Source organism: Ictidomys tridecemlineatus, chromosome 5 (genome assembly GCF_052094955.1).
Source record: "Ictidomys tridecemlineatus isolate mIctTri1 chromosome 5, mIctTri1.hap1, whole genome shotgun sequence".
Taxonomy (NCBI): Eukaryota; Metazoa; Chordata; class Mammalia; order Rodentia; family Sciuridae; genus Ictidomys; species Ictidomys tridecemlineatus.
Genome location: NC_135481.1, coordinates 157,385,820 through 157,403,324, shown reverse-complemented (window position 1 = coordinate 157,403,324; position 17,505 = coordinate 157,385,820). Strand labels below are relative to the sequence as shown.

Genomic DNA, 17,505 nt, shown 5'->3' with positions numbered 1-17,505 from the left:
CTCAGTCAGTGTAATAGGACTAGCATCCAGGGGTCCTGGGACCCTGTCCTGCCTCAAAGATAGCTTCCTTGCTGGCCTTGCATCCCACAGAGTTCTGTACCAGGTCCAGTATTGGAGCAAACAAGAAAAAAAAATTATTTGGTATACCTTTAAAAGAAGTAACATAGTTTGAGGTCACATGAAAGACATTTTTTTTTCCTCCACCAAATCAGGGAGAAATGCTTTCTTATAACCTCCTTGGAGGATAGAACTGTTAATAATTACTTTGGCAAATAACTGGTTGCCAAGGCAAATTTGAATTTGGCAAGCAGACTTTTTTTTTTTTCTTCCCCCACAGGGAGAGAATACTGAAGGGTTTTTTTGTTTTGTTTCAGGTTGACTCTAAAAGGTTAATTTCAGAGACTTCATTCACTGGGTAGCACCAGCCAAAAGAGATTCCAGACATTTCCAGGCAGTTTAGAAGAGGTTAAGGCAGAATTTCTTTTTTCTGATTGGGTCTGTTTGTTGAAAATAGTAAACAGTGTGTGGCAGAGTGGCTTCCCCTCCCTTTGTCTCTTTCTCCCCCTTCTTTAAGTGAATTTGAGCTGCTCTTTGATTTGTTTACAAAGGAATCAAAGCCTTGTTTGTTTTCTTGAGGTTTGATCTGGGCGTGGTTAGAGCCCTGGGTGTTTCTTTTGAGTGGCTAAAAGGAATGTGTCTTTTTGATGTACCTTAGAATTAAAAAAACTTGCAGAGAAGGCAGGCAGACTATCCATCAAGCTGCCTCTTTCCTCTGCCTCCCCCCAAGACCCCTCTTTTAAGGGAGACCAGCTCTGACTTAGTATTAACCGAGACCCCGACCTATAGGAGAGACTTCCTGACCAGGGTTGGGGGACAGCCAGCAGGCACTGATGTCAGGCCTGAACTATGTGGCAGGCAGGGCCAACCAGCCCACAGAGAAGGGGCTCCTGAGGGAACAAGGGCCTTGGGACTCTGCTTCCCTGCTGATGTCTTAAGCATCAATCTGAGTCAGTCCTGGGACAACAGTCTTCTGCCAGCTTCTTTTGTAATTAAGTTCAGATATGGTATTTGCTCTTAGAGCTCAGGGCCTCATTTTCTCCAAAAAGCATGCCGAAAATTACACACATCCCTGCTGCAGAAGGAGGCAGCTTTTAATTTAAAAGCTAACATCCTAATGAGAAGGGAAGCCAAGATCCTTGGAGCCTTTAATATGAGCCAGGCAATGTTCAAGCTATTTCAGGGGGTCCTCATCACCTCACCCCTGTGAAAGAAGCATCTGCATCACTGTAGGAAGCAGAGCTGTGCCAGGGGGAGCCATTTGTCCCAAGGCAATACCAGCTAGGAGTTAGCAAGTTCTGTATTTGAACTTCTGTGGGAACCTAAACTCTACCACCACCACCACCCCCCTTTTAAAAAAAAAAAAAAAAAACTAACCCTTCTGCTATGTCATGTTTTTATTTATTTGAATTTTTTTCACTACTGGGGATTGAGCCAGGAACATTCTACCACTGAGCTCCTTCCCTGTGCCTCTTTATGATTGTTTTTATTTTTATTTTATTTTGAGACAAGATCTTGCCTAGTTGCCCAGGCTGGCCTTGAACCAGCAATATTCCTGCCTCAGCTAATAGTTCAGGTGTGTGCCACTGTGCCAGGCTGTGCTTATGTTTTCCCATCAGAAGTTAAAGGAAATTGTAATAGTAGGCTGACCCTTTGTTGAGGCAGTGAGCTTCCTAAAGCTCTCTGTTGAGGTGTGGATGTGATCTCTGGGAGCCTTGCATGTTTATTTGTTTCTTGGTTTGTTGGTTCTGTTGGTTTGAGATGGGTTCTTGCTATGCTGCCCAGGCTGGCCTCAAACTCCTGGACTCCAATGATTCTGCTGCCTCAGCCTCCTGAGAAGCTGGGAATACAGTCACACACCACCACAAGCAGCCTGATGTGGTGTTTTTTAACATTTGCATGAAAGCAGGCATTAGAAACATCATTCTCTTTTGAAAGTATAGTTAAATGTGGGGATTAGAGCAGAGGTCAACCTAAGAAACTCCTCGTGGGGAGGGAAGGATGTGACCTTAATTATTAGAAAACTACTTCCCTTAGATATGCAAATTACTAGATTAAGAATTCTGACCAGAATGTGGAGTTAGCTCAATCTGTGTTTTACATCTTCCTAAATGAAGGGCTCACTAGTTTACTATGCACTTGTTAATGCAGTGACACATTTGAGAATCACAGCTCAAGGTTGGTATATTTCTCTAGAGAGTGTTTGTGTTTTGCAAATTCAGGAACAAAGGCCAAGACGTGTAAAGTTATGTGCAGAGGTGATGCCCTGAGTGTGCACCCACCCCAAGTCTCCTTGTGTCTGTTGTACACTCATTCCTACCACATCTTACTTCCTGGGAGTAACACCAGATAATCTTCACTTTGAATGCCGTCTCCAGAATCTCAAGCCTCAAATTTGTTCTGAACAGGTGTCTACTAATGCTCACAAGAATGCCAGCTGGGTTTCTCTGCTTTAAAAGAATTTAGTCCTATCATCCTTTCACATAACTTCTGGAGGACACAGCTCCATACTAGGAGACAAGAATTTTAAAGTCTTGATTTACAGAGCATCCATCCTGAAGTCAAGGTTGTATAAGGAGGCATTTCAATGGTTTAACCCCTGTAGAGTTAGAGCAGTCAAACCTAGGTGAAAAATGACCATTTTGATATGTGCTTATGGATCTCTCTAGTGTAATGATCACAGCGATGATCTGTTTTCTTCAGAGGGTGGTTCTTTGGTTGCATAGAGAAAAGCCAGTGGGAGTTGGGAGGATGACAAATAGTTCTCTCACTTTGGTTTTTCCCATGTGCTGATGCCACTATCTTTTCCAGTACTTTCTAGGCAAGTATAAATGATAAATTAGATCAATCTCCAAATTGAAAAACTGCCACTACAAGTGGTACACTATAAATGGTTATGGGTTTTCATGGAAATACTTCATTCTATGTATTTATAGTACTTTCACCCCAAAATTCCGCCATTTAGAGATTCTTGGATACATATTAGTTGCCTGATATTAGTCTGTTCATCCTGGTTGAAAAATTAAGTTAATGAGGGTAAGATATGGGCTAGTTTCCATAGGAACCAGCTCTTCCTACTTACCAGGTGCACCCATCAGGTTTCACTTTGGGGCAGCTATCACAAACTCATGGTGTATCAAAGAACAAACCAGTGTTTTAACAAAAAGTATACATAGCTCTCAGGTGCTATACAAAGCCCTGGGGAGAGTTCCTTCATTGGCAGAGTGAGTTATGCTCATTATTTGTGACCCATACTATGAATTATATAGATAGGGGTGCCATTACTGGTTACCCCAACATTTGTTTCTCATTATCTGATTTTCACATCATGCCATTCTTGTTTTGGTGTTTTTCAAACAGTGGGAGACACATTGGCTAAAAATTTCTGGTAAAGAAATCTTTTTTTCCAAAACTTGTAATGTGGAAGCCTTGTTTGAATTTTAATGAAAGAATTTCTATTTCTGATGACATCAATCTTATGAAATACCTCTGTTTTCAAGTTTTGCTTCAAGAAAAGCAAAATCTCTTCAACCCCCAAAATGTTAGTCATCACAAATTTTCTATTTCATCCAAACTATTCACTAGACTATCAACTGGAATAAAAAACAGCCAACTGTTCCCATTCCTAAAAGTTGATAGTGAAAAACAAGGTGATACTTTTTCTTTAATTGCTATAAATCAAAATATGTGTTTTCTCCAAAGATCATTTTAATTATTTGAAAAAGCATCCTTAAGCTCAATTTCGTATGTCAAAGAGCACATCAATTTACATATTCAAGTGTTGGTTTTGTTTTTTAATAAAAAAGGGTGCTGAATATGTGGTTACATACCAGAGAATAAAGTATGCATTAAAAAAGGAGACAGAGAGCCAGGCACAGAGGCACATGCTTGTAGTAGTTTCAGCTACTTGAGAAGCTGAAGCAGGAGGATCACTAGAGCCCAGGAATTTGAGACCAGCCTGGGCAACGAAGTTAGACCCTTCCTCCTCCCTCCAAAAAGTGGGTGGCAATTGATGTGATTCCCTCTGTAGGAGTTAAATAGTCACAATTACTGTGGTTCAGATCCATTTGTTAAAAAATGAATATTTAAGTCTGTCTTAAGTTCCAATATCTAATGTGATTTGTTTTAAAATTTTTTAAATTCACAATATGATTTAGGGCCTTGCATTATTTACCCTTTTTTTTTTGTCTTGCTTTGTTGTTGTTGTTGTTTGTTTTTTTGTTTGTTTTGTACTAGAAATAGAATCCAGGGTGTTTTACCACTGAATAATATCACCAGCCCTTTTTGCTTTTTATCCTGAGGCAGGGGCTCACTAAGTTGCCCAGGCTGACTTTAAATTGCAATCCTCCTGCCTCAGCTTCCCAAGTCCGTGGGATTACAGGCCTGCACCACTACACCTTGTTATCTGCCTTAAAAACAAACAAACAAAAAACAACACAAGAGCCATTATGAAAGATATGGCCAAAAAGACTTATATGTGCCAAACTGAGATTAAAACCTTGAATCTTTTGATCTAGTTCTTGATCCTTGGATAGCAAACGTTCTTGAACAACTAAAAATGTGTAGAGACATTAGAGAAAGATTGGCTTCTCGTAGAGTACAAAAAGAATGCCTATATAATTTGGAGAATTAGCTACATAGAAGACCATAACATAAAGTGCCTTCCCCTATAAGGTACAATTTCTTTGATGATTAATATAGGAAGGCATCACATTTAAGTCATTTAACTTATATCAACCAAAAGAAGGTTTACAGCTCTGCAGATGAGAACCTCTGAACATGGGTCACCAACTCTCAGATACTCCACGAGGAAGCTGTCAGCTCAGTAATTCACGCAGCCCCTGCTCATGAGGTGGGACCTAGGGAATGGCATCACAGATCTAATCATGTCTGTGCTAGAGTGTTTTCTGACATATCCCAAGAATCTCCCTTCCTCCCAGCAGGAAACATCAACTAAAAGAGAAATTTATGCAAGATTCAAGGGAATTGGACCCAAGAGACACCACAGATGCTGCATTCATTGAATGCAAGAAGCATTAGAATCCTTAGGGCCTTGACACCTTTTTTCCCACCGCTTTACTCCTGCCAAAAGACGGTTCCAACTGGGTGTCTCTGTGAAACACCTCCTAGACAGAGTCCTCACTGTCCGTGGGTCTGACCTGTATTCTTGCCTTGCATGCCCAGTCTCTCAACAGGGCACACCTCCTACTTCCTCTCAGCATCGTGTCTACTTTGGAGGTTCTCAGTTACTGTCAAGGCCCTGGGTGAGTCAGGGAACTGCCTCATCAGTAGGGTCAAAAAATAAATATAAATGCATACAGTTATCCTTCCACATCTATGTGGCATTAATTGGTTCCAGGACCCCCTTGGATACCAAAATCCACATATGCTTAAATCCCTTATATGAAATGATGTAGCATTTGCATATAACCTACATATATCCTTCCATTTACTTTAAATGATCTCTACGTTGCTTATAATACCTAACATAATGTAACACTATATAAACAGTTGTTATATTTCATGTTTTTTGTTTGTATTATTTTTATTGTTGTATTGAGCGGTTGGTTGGTTGTTTTTTTCCTCTTTCCAGATATTTTCAGCTCTCCGTTGCTTGAATCCATGGATACAGAACTCATGGATTTGAGGGGCAAACTGGACTGTGTTTTTAATAGAACCAAATGAAAGCACTTTTATGTATAGAACCCCCTTTAATCCTCCCATCGCCTCATTTATTATTTTCATTTTTATAGAAAACAAAAGTTCAGCGAAGTTAAGCCAAAATGAAAATGGGACTGATGCCATCCTTTTCTTGCAGTTCTCATGGGCGTTTGGTTACTGTTGCCTTTCTTATTTATTTCATAAAGGGAAGGGAGGATTACAGAGGTGACGTTTCACCATATGAAAGAGCATCTGGTATCCACAGGATTTATCACTGATGTTGCCCACCTCCACCGTTGGCCAAGGCCACGTTCGCCAGGTTTCTACCCTTTAATATTAAACATACCCCTTACTCTATTCTTTGTAAGCAAGTCATAAAGCATTGTCTGCACTCAATGGGTGGGACAGAAATAAGCTCTAGCCCCTGGAGGATCTATTTAAATTAACTGGGTTTTATTTTTTTTTGGGGGGGGGGTGTTGTTTATTTGTTTTGCCACTGGGGATTGAACCCAGGGGTGCCTTACCACTGAGCCACATCCCCAGCCCTTTTTATTTTTAATTTTGAGACAAGGTCTCACTAAATTGCTTAGGGACTCACTAAGTTGCTGAGGCTAGCATCCAAATTGTGAACCTCCTGCCTCAGCCTCCCTAGTCACTAGGATTACAGACATGTGCCACCACACCTGGCTGGGATTATTTATAGGGAGATTCATCTCTACTTCCCCCAACCCTTGGTTTTAACTGGCCTTTTACTAGAAGGTATTGAAATCAGCCTGATAGATTCCTTACATAAAATACTATATGAATAGATCCTGTGCTTCCATGTAAAGGCCTTCATTGATTCCACCAAAATGAGCAAAAATATAAATGAATCATAACCCCTAATGTTTATCATCTTTATTTTGACATCAGCTTTGCTGGGCTGGTGGGTTCTGCCTTAGAATGATAAAGCATCCTTTCTTATTTATTATGAATGAGCCGAAGTATGCATTGCTGACAATTTTATAGTAAATCCAGGTTACAGGCCATCCCTGCAGAGCTGCAGGGGACACTGGCTGCCCCACACCTGGGCAATGATGCCATTACTTGAGTTATACATCTGTATCTGCAGGAGCAAGGATAAGAAGCCTCTATCTGTCTATTTATTTCATGCTTCCAGGGCTTTAACTTAGAGATACTTTACCACTGAGCTATATATCTCCAGCCCTGTTTTAAATTTTATTTGGAGACAGAGTCTTGCTATGTTGCCGAGGTTGGTCTGAAATTTGCAATCCTACCTCAGCCTCCCAAGTAACTGGGATTATTCATTGTGTGCCACTGGGACTGAAAAGAAGCATCATTTTCAGTAGGTACCCAAAGGAAGGATTTTCTGGCCAAAATTCAACAAATAGTTTTATGACATATGCTACATGCCAGGGTTGCACTAAGGACTGTGGCTTGTTTGTGAGACCCCTAGATCTGGTTCTCAGAGTACTTCCTGTTAAGGAGGGAAACAAACCCCCAGGAGCTGTCTGAGACCTTAAGGTGGTAGAGAACATTCTAGAAAGATTATCCCAGATAAGGTAAGAGTCAGAACACTTTAATAATCTCTCTATCCCAGGTGCCAACCAATCAAAACAGACACTAGTCATAAACACCTGTGGACCATTGTGGCCAGGTGCCAACCAATCAAAACAGATGCTAGTCATAAACACCTGCAGACCAGTGTGGCCAGCCAGGGTGCCAGGGCCTGAAGTGGACAGACTAGAGCAGGTGCAGCAATGTGACTTGGGTTTTTCCCTATTGGTAGACCCAGAGCTTCACTAGTGATGAACTGAACCCACCTTCATCCCACACACAGCAAGAAGCTGAGTGTTTTTCCAGCCCCCACCATGCACCCTGTTTTCTCATATGAAATACGAATGGGTCTCTCTCCCTGTGCTCAAACCCCACTGCCCTGAAGGATGCACAACTACCCAGCTAATCTGTGGTTTCCAGGATGTTAGGGATAGAATAAGGCTGGGTTTAAAAACAAACATCATCAGAGAAAGAAAAAAAATACTAGGGGGATCAAGGCAAAGAAAAGTCAGCAGAACTTCAGATCCTCATTCTCTGCACCTATGAACGGGAGGAGCTGAGAAGAATATCAAAGATATGAGTGCTTGAGAGAGAAAGAGAGAGATGATCAGGAAACCAGAAGGCTTTTGATTAATTTATCAAAGCACTTTCACTTTCTATTTCAAATCTAACCAAACCACAGATAATACTTGGGAAGGAGTAGAGGGAACAACCTGAATCGTTAAACCTGTTGTCTCTTTTCAAAGGCATCCACCCTTTGTTCCCAAAAGGTATCCAGTGATTTTAGCCTGCAGTGTCAGTAGGTACCATCCATGCCAGGTGCTCATGGAGTGGGACCTTACCCAGTTCCTCCCAGAATCTCACTGGGAAGTAGTGAGCCACCCCATTTTACAGATGAGGGAGCTGAGGCTGAGGAAGATCATGTTTTCTCAAGGTCAGAAATCAGAAAACTGGCCATTGGATTTTGCATCTAATCTGAGTTCTTATGTAATACCCAGTGGTTTGAGGAGTTTGTAGAAGAGGACTAGCAACGTGCTGTCCTGCCTGGCTGGGTTGCATTTGCTGCTTCTCAGGATGGCACCTTCCATTTCCCTCAGCTTCCAGCTCTACTGAGATGGGATGGAGAAATTTCTCCACTGAAAAGCAGAAGTAGGTCAGTGGAAGAATTCAGGCTGCCCTGATGGGTTTGGAGTCCCTGCTCTCATGAGCTGTGTGCACTTGGTCATGTTTCTTCGTATCTCCATGCCTCAATTCTTCACATGTAACAAGATGCTGTGGACACTGCTGTGCACACTGCTGTGGACACTGCTGTGCTCTGCCCACTAACACTGGCTTGCCAGTTTGATGTCCAATGGCTGCACCTGTGACATTTTGCTTGAGGCTTCTAATGTGACCAGAGCCCTTGCAAGGCAATGGGGAAGACTGTCACTCCACCCCCTAGGAGCAGACTGTCCTCTAGATGGACAGCTCCAAAGCATGTTCAACACTGTGTCTTGGAGTCCCCAGCAGGGCTGAGTTCCAGCCACCCAAGGTGATAGAGAAGTGCACCATATTGGCTATTCTCCTTCCCCTCTAGTACTCCCTGGGATCAGCTCCCAAAAAAACTCTTACATGAAAACCCTTGCCTTGTAATCAATCAGTTTCTGAGAGAACCCATACCAAGACAAGTAGGAAATGTATGTGTACCCATCTTAGTCAAAGGACTATTTGAATACTTGTGACATGTTTAATAGTGCTTGGATCATACTAAGCACTCACTCAACTTTAGTTTTGATCCTTACTCCCATAAAACGGACAAAAGGAAACATTTAGCTCATAAAAGAAGCATCGACTCATTTTGCCCTCCTTGCACAGAGGGAAGACAATTATGTCATCCCTTGACTTGCTTGGAGCAAGAACAACCGGGTTTGCACCTCATTTCTGCCATCCTGGGAAAGTCACATGTCCCATCTGCAAAATAAGAATGACAATTCTTTCTACTTTGTTGGGCTAAAATGAAGATTAGCAAGGTAACATGCATATTCTTAGACTAGGAACTACACTAATGAATGCCCAATGAATAATAGCAATTATAAATATTTAAATTTGACCTTTCTATACAGAAAGGCAGCAACTAAGGCTCTCATCTTGTTATCATATATTCACTTCTATTTCTACTTTAATCTTCTTAAAATAAGAAAACAAATTATACTATTGTGTATATTTATAATGGACCGATAAAAATATGAGAAAAAAATTTTTAAATAAAAAAAAGTTATTAGAATGCTAGAACTAGAATAAATCAAAAGGCCATATGATTGGAGCTCATTTTTTTTGTTGTCAGGTAACTTTAAATTATAACCTGTGTGGGGTTTTGTTTTGTGGTGCTGGGGATTGAACCCAAGGCTTCACACATGCTAGGCAAGTGCTCTACTACAAGCTACATCTCTAGCCCAAAACCTGTGCATTCTTAATACAGGTTGAGCATCCCTAATATGAAAATCTAAAATCCGAAATGCTTTGAAATTTGATGCTTTGTGTTATACGCCCAAAATGTTTTTGAATTTGGATTTTCAGATTAAGGATGCTCAACTGGTAAAGCCTATTCAGATATACCAAAATCTGTAAAACTCCAAAATCTGAAACACTTCCAATCCCATGCATTTCAGATAAGGGATATTATGTTATAGTATGTATTATATTGCTTAGACTCTGGATGCTGTTAGAATCCCCTGGAGAATATTAATTTTTATTACTTATTGTTTTTACATTCAATCTAGTTAGGTTCAGACTGACGATCTGTCTTGGGCAGATGCCATGAGTCATGATTCTGCTTGCAGTCCAGACTGTTAAGGGTGAGAGATGAAGAGACTTGGTCTAGGTCGATGAGTAAGAAGGGGCTGGGCTGGCCTGGCAGCTGGGCCTTGTGGCTCCCAGTGCTCTTTCTAAGACAATCTGGACTTCACCTTTGCCCCTCAGTTTCTCACTTCCCCCTAGCAGCAGTGGGTAAGCATGAAGTGCCCAGACAAAACCAATACATTATTGGGGCTTGTGATGCTTCCTTGTTTGATCTCTGATCCCTGGAATCTATGCTATAGGTCAGAGGGAAGGAAAAAAGACAATCTTCTGTCTCTTTTTTTGAACAGGGGAGTGAATCAATTCTTGTCTATTCGTTACTATAGAAAGTGACATTTAAGACAAGGAGAACCTTAGCAGCTGCCATGGTCTTTACTTACAGATCATCCTTGAGACCAATCAATAGGAATTTATATAAATGTGCTCAGAAAATGTGTTTCCAGTTTTGGTCACTTAGAAAACTTGTTTCTAGGTTTGTTCTAACTAAATTGGGGCTTTTAAAATTCAAAATGTTATGGTTCAAACAATTCTCTAGTATTTTCTCGTCATTAGAAAATTAGAAGACATTGGCTAGCTTCAAGAAAACATGTCACCTATTTTGTTTTCCCTTAAAAGTTTTGGGGTTGTTTCCAAGTGTTTGTTTTGTGTCTCTGATTGTGGTTGAGTACAACTGAGGTAACTTCAAGATCTTTGGAAGTGTATGTCTTGCGGTGGAATCCTGGCTCCCGCCTCTTTTAGCTGCCTGATATCCATCTCAACTTAGGGTTTTAGTTTCCTCATCTGTAACCTGAGGATATAAGAGTTCTTCTTGCACGGGTTTATTTGAGGATGTGCAGAGCCAGTGTATATAAAGTGCCTAAAATAGTGTCATTGTTCCTAGTTTGAAAGATTTGTTTTAGTTTCTTGGAATTAAAGCAACCAGAGATAATGGAAAACAACAGAGAGTAGTAATTTACAAGAAACATGCCAGGGTATTCTTTCTTTTTTTGAGTTAGTTCTCATTCTGAAAGATCTTTTGTTTCCTGTGTTCCTCAAATCACTTCTTACTATTTCTTTAGGAGCAGAACCTTTGTTTTCTCACTAGAAAGAACAAACTGGATCACAGGTCTCTCTTTTCATTTGACTTCCCCTAAGCCTTCCTTAAATTTAATAAATATTGGTGGAGGTAATAATAGGAGATGACTGGAAAAGAATGAAGAGACCAGTTTTATTTTAAAATTGTGATCTTTTAAAAAATCTACTTTAAGAAAAGTCTAGCACTGTTACTGAATGAACCTGTTTTGGCCACCATGCCACATGCCCAGCACTGAAGCAATGAGATTGGCTGAAGAGAATGTTTATTAATGAATTGGCCAAGGAAGCTACTCCATTTGCTAGTGATGAGGAGATGGAAACCCCAAATCTCCAATCTGCCTCCCTGATGATTAGATTTAGGGGTATAAAGAAACAGGGTGGTCCAAGTTGTGAGGACAGGTGATTGGAGACAGGGATAGAGGAAATTATCAGTGGTCTGTGTTCAAAGCTTATGAGTTTTCACAGGATGAGTGTTCTGAAAATGGCAGCCTTGGTGAGTTCTGATGGTAGAGTATTTGACCCTCAGATGTCAATCCATGGGACACCTGTGCAGGCCAAGTGAAGGGTCACTGGTTTCAACCAGTTTGAGCTAGACAAGGCTACTTGTGAGTTCCTGAAAGATAACTTAATTGTTACCACAGTAACCATACCTCAGTGATATTTTCCATAGTAAAGCTATTAGGTGTCTATTCCCATTATTACCTAGTTAAGTAGCTTCTAAAACCTGTGAGAAAAGCAAATAACCAGAAGCAAGTGACACTAGATGATTTATTCGGGTTTTTCCCTCCATTTCAGTAGTAGCAATTATTTTTTCATTTTAGGTTTTAAGACAAGGACAAAGATCGGCATCATTCCCTGGCAGCAAGGATGGGCTGGCAGTACAAGGGAGCCACCCCATTTGCTAGTAATGAACTCTCTGTTCGTCACCCAAGAGTAGCTCAAAGCCTTTCTGAGATGGTTCTATTAACACTGGGGCTCAGAGGTGACCAGGCGTACTCTGAAGTTAAAAGGTGGTCTTGGAGTTCAAGGTGAAAATACCAGGCTGGTCAGGAGTTCATTGATGTATGCATGTTTATTGAGATTTAACTTGCATCCATAAAGTGCATAAATCCTAAGTGCCCAGCTGCACATATATGTGTACACTCAAGTAGTTACCACTCAAATCTAAAAATACAACATCCCCATCACCTCCCAGCAAGCGTCTCTGCGCCCCCTCCCCAAGGGTAACGGCACCCTTACTTCTGATGCCAGAGGCGAGTTTTGCCTGGATTTTAGGTAGATGAAATGCTGTAGAAGATATTCTTAGATCTGGCTTCTTTCACACAATATCGTGTCTATGAACTTCATTATCTGCATCTGGAGAGGGATAATGCGTTCTTTTTCATTGAATAAACATATTCCATTGTCTGAATTCCACTGTATGAATATGTGCAATGTATCCATTCTGTCAGCCAGCGCTTGGGGTTATTTCCAATTTGCAGCTATTATGAATAACACTACTGTGAACATTTATGTATATTCCTAATTAATGATCAGCATGACTTTTGCCCTCATTCTAACAAAGATAGGTTGCTAATAATCAGGAATGTAGCTTCTAGAATCTTTGGATGAGAAAGGAAAAAACCTGGTGAATGTTGTTTTTTTTTTTTTTAAACAACTTTATTTTTTTAGTTGTAGTTGGACACAAGACTTTTCATTTATTTATTTATTTATTTATTTATTTATTTATTTATTTATTTAATGTGTTGCTGACACTGAAACCCAATGCCTTGCACATGCTAGGCCAGTGTTCTATCTCTGAGCCACAACCCTCCCCCCATCCCTCTTCCCCTGTGAATGTTTTAGAAGAACCTTGAACTTAAGAATTAAAAGACTATTTACTGGGGCTGGGGCTGTATGTAGCTCAATGATAGAGCACTTGCCTGGCATGTGTGAGGCACTGGGTTTCAGCCTCAGCAACACATAAAAAATAAATTAATAAACAAATATATTGTGTGTTCACCTACAACTAAAAACTGTTTAAAAGAAAAAGATCGTTTACTTTGAAAAACAGTGAAAAAAAATTTTTACAATAGTTGTATGGTCTCAAGCAAGCCATTAGATATTTCTGAACCTCAGTTTTCTCATCTGAAAAATGGGTGTAGTATTAGTGTTCTGCAAAAGTGTTGGAGTTGTCACAAGGATTAGATGATAATGAAGTGAAGAATATAGATGGAGCTTACCCATATGAGTACTCAATATTAGTTACTATTACTTTTTTATCATAATGATAACTTATAGTCAAAGATATTATGAAGCCACACAAATTTATTAACACACAACAACCAATGCAAATCAAGTAATCTATTTTAATGCCAGGTGTAAAGTGAATACGTAGTTCTGCTTTTCTTCTTACTTTATAACTTCATTTGCTTCAATCTTGATTTCTATAGTGATATAAAACTCTATATTTAATCAAAGAGCTCTCTCAATCAAAGATGATATGGAGGTAGAAGGAAAAAAGAAAAACCTGGGCTGGGGAGTCTGATCACTGCATTAACTTCTGGACTCAGTCGTAGCTTTGGGGCATAGGAAAATTGCTTTCAGTATTTGTACATCTGGCAGAGATTTCTCTTTGTTCCTGGACTTCTAATAATAGACAATAATTTGGATTCAATATGATCTGATTCAGTGTCAGGAATTCCAAAGACCCAAGAGACAAGCCAACTATTTCCAATCTTATAAGTAAGTGAATCCATTGGCTTTTAAAATAGAATCACATTCAAATGTCGTATTTCAGGAGCAGTCATTGCAATCGAACTCAGGTGACTTTGATGTGATGTAGAAATGTGAAATTAAAAGGTTAGTGTTGGAAAAGCCGGGAGCTTATCATTGTATAAATCACTTTCAGCCTAGATCTCCAGATTTATGGTATTGGCAGTCTTAGACTCTCTCAAAGAAGTTACTCTAGTGGATAGCCAGCCACAAAGGAGGGGAAGAATAATACCACCCACACCTAAACATCTTCCCTAACTCTGAATAGAAACACACTTTAAAATTTTCTACTTTTAATTTTGAAATCATTTCATACTTACAGGAAAGTTGCATAAATAATACAGAGAAATGTCTTGCTTTCCCCCAGATTCCTCAATTTTGCACTTTGCCCTTGCTTCATCCTCCTCCTTTGTCTGTGTACATACATACACACACACACGTACACACACGTACACACACACACTTTTTTTCCTGACCATACAGAGTACATTTTGTCCCTTTGCCCTAGATACTTCATTATATATTCCTAAAAACAAGGCCATCTATCCCATAATTCCAGTACAATTATCAACCCCTAAATTCATATAGAGGCTATGTTCACACTTTTACCTAATCCACAGTCTTTGTTCAGATTTCATCTAATGCTCCACTGAAATGATTTATAACAAATAAAGGAAAGAATGTTTTTGCTCCAGAATTCAATTCAAGATGTTATATGTAGTTGAATTTTCTTCCTCAGAAAATATTTTTTAGGAATCCTGAATTTATACTAATCACGAAAATAAAATCCTTCCTTTAAAATACCATATTTGTGTGAAAGTAATTCAAACAAATAAATTTCATTGTACTGATTTTATGTAAGATATTGTTAGAGAAAACCCTCTCTTCCTGGCTCATGGAAAACAAAAACAAACAAAAAAAACCTGTTGCCATGTTAAGTCTGCTGGTGCTCCGTGCCATCTGTTGGGTTCTAAGTTACAACTTGTCTACCCTCTAACCAATGTGTGGAATTGCAGATGTGCATTCCCTGAAAGCAGAAGTTGCATTTCTTCTTTCTTTAGACTCTGGTCACAGTGGCTGCACTTTCTTTGGCAGATGTGGTGCTGGAAAAAGCCATGCACAAGTGCATTTTGAAGCCCCTGAAGGGCCACGTGGAGACCATGCTGAAGGAGTTCCACATGGCTGATGGCTCATGGAAACAACTCAAGGAGAACCTACAACTTGTGCGGCAGAGGAATCCCCAGGAATTAGGAGTCTTTGCCCCAACCCCTGATTTGGTGGATGTGGAGAAAATCAAAGTCAAATTCATGACAATGCAGAAGATGTATTCACCAGAAAAGAAAGTCATGCTGCTGTTGAGAGTCTGCAAGCTCATATACACTGTCATGGAGAACAACTCAGGTGAGGATGCTGAAATTCAGGGATTTGGTTGCTTCCTGCCAGACCCATGTCAGGATTTCTGATTCCCTATGTCTCCTCCTTTTAGTCTCTTGATTTCACCAAGCAGTTCACAAAAATAAAGTTACGCTGGTACCTATCAAATTAGTCACATGCCAACTAATAGATTATTACAAATAGCACCAATAAATGTAAGTGGATAAGGATAATGAGATTTTTGTGTAATGCTGATTTAATTAAAGACTTAGTTCAGGATGGTGGTAATGATTCAGTCGCTGGGGTCTAGTTCCAGATCCTCCCTCTGGGAATGAGTTCACTGAGAAAACTTGTCCATCTTAATCAACCTGCTAAATTGCAGTTTCTGCATCTGGAGTTGGATATGGCCCTTTTTTTCTTTCATAAGGTGGTAGTTTAGACACTGCATTGACCCACATGGAGTGGCAATATTGACAATAATCATCACTATATTTTAGCCAATAAGGGGCGCCCTGTTAATGATCTATAGCTTGAGTCAGAAACTGAGAGCATTCAGTAGCAATGAGGTTTCATTAGAATCATCCTGTTCGCTGGCCCCCTCTTTGATACAAGCTGAAACAATGTAATTGGAATTCACCAAAGACAAGTAGGAAAGTAAGCCCTTGGATTTCCCTCTTGCTATTTCCCACAGATGAAAGAGAAATGAAGATTCATGGGTAGTGACTGAGCCCTGCATTGTTTGAGGTCTTCTGTGAGCCTGTAAATCTGTGGATGATTATCACCATTTTTATTTTATTTTATTTTATTTATTTTTGCAGTACTAGGGATTGAACCTAGGGGTGCTCTTTCACTTAACTATATCCCAGTCCTTTTTATTTTGAGACAGGATCTATATCCCTAAGTTGTTTACGGCCTCACTAAGTTGCTGAGGCTGGTATTGAAACTAGAATCCTCCTGCCTCAGCCTCCCAAATTGCTGGAATTGCAGGCATGCACCCCCATGCCCAGCAATTACCAACTTTTTTTTTTTTAAATTGCTTAGTGGAAAAGCAACAGAAAGAAATGCAGGCTCTATTAACCTCTGCTTAAGTAGATATGAATATAAATGCACATTGCAAATTGTCAAATTAGGAATCATTACAATCTAAGCTCTTGGGCTGGAAATGATAGTTTGTGAACATGGTCCCTAAAATTTGTAAGTATTTCACATACATGAATAAATTTTCTAGAGTTCCCGAGATCATTTCTAAAAGTTGCCCCAATAATCTACACAGGATTATGTTCTTCTGAAGCACTTCATGAATGACGTTTTAAACAGAGTAATTTTTTTATTGGGGGGGCTTGTCTACTTCCTGTAGGAAGTTTAGCAGCATCCTGGATGCTATTTGTAATCTTACCTTCCAATTGTAACAGTGAAAATGTCTCCAAACTATGTCCATCACTCCTTGGGGGGAGCAAAATCACCCCCAGTTGAGAACCATCCTTGTAAATTAAAAAATAGAAATAATAACTGGAGTTTTTTTCCTATTTATTGCTGTTAATCAATGTGTATCTCCAACATACACTGAATTGGCACATTTAAACAAATTAGCTGTGTTCTTATATTGAATACAAAGCAAAATTTATTCCTGATTTGAATTTGGTCTTGCCATCACATTTATGATTCAGGTGCACAGAAATAAAATAGGAAATCAAACAAAGAATTGGCAGAATAAATATTTTATAAATGTTTAGTAATATGACTGGCTAAAAGGTAAAATGTTCAAAGGTAAAACATTCAAAAATATTGCTCTGTCCTAGTGCATAACTTTATGCATTGAAGAGGGGAGGAAATCTGAACCATGTCCATGGCTCCTAGACATTCATTCTGAGAGTGCGAGTAAGGGTTGGTCTCTCCTGTCAGCAGCTGGGAGGGTCACGGACAACACATGATTCCAGAAACACCCACCTCTGTTTTTAAATAGTTCATTTCCTCAGTGTGACTCCCTGCTGTCTAATAAAAGCAGTAAGTAGGATATGAAATAAAGTTGTTCCTCTCTCTCTTTTTCTTCTTAATCCCAGGGAGGATGTATGGCGCTGATGACTTCTTGCCAGTTCTGACCTATGTCATTGCTCAGTGTGACATGCTTGAATTGGACACTGAAATCGAGTACATGATGGAGCTCCTAGACCCCTCACTGTTACACGGAGAAGG

General features: G+C 39.8%; 1 protein-coding gene across 13 annotated transcripts in view; it reads left to right on the top strand.

The window, feature by feature from the left end:
• The window catches only part of Rin2 (Ras and Rab interactor 2), a 219,266-nt gene that overhangs the window by 191,044 nt on the left and 10,717 nt on the right, over positions 1-17,505 (top strand). For all 13 annotated transcript variants that reach the window (XR_005729680.2, XM_040275766.2, XM_078051340.1 and 10 more), the window contains 2 exons: positions 15,034-15,339; positions 17,373-17,504. Coding sequence is in view for 12 of the 13 variants with exons in the window: in XM_040275766.2 (XP_040131700.1) it covers positions 15,034-15,339; positions 17,373-17,504 (438 nt within the window). In the remaining variant the exon portion in view is untranslated. The remainder of the gene's footprint in view (positions 1-15,033; positions 15,340-17,372; position 17,505) is intronic.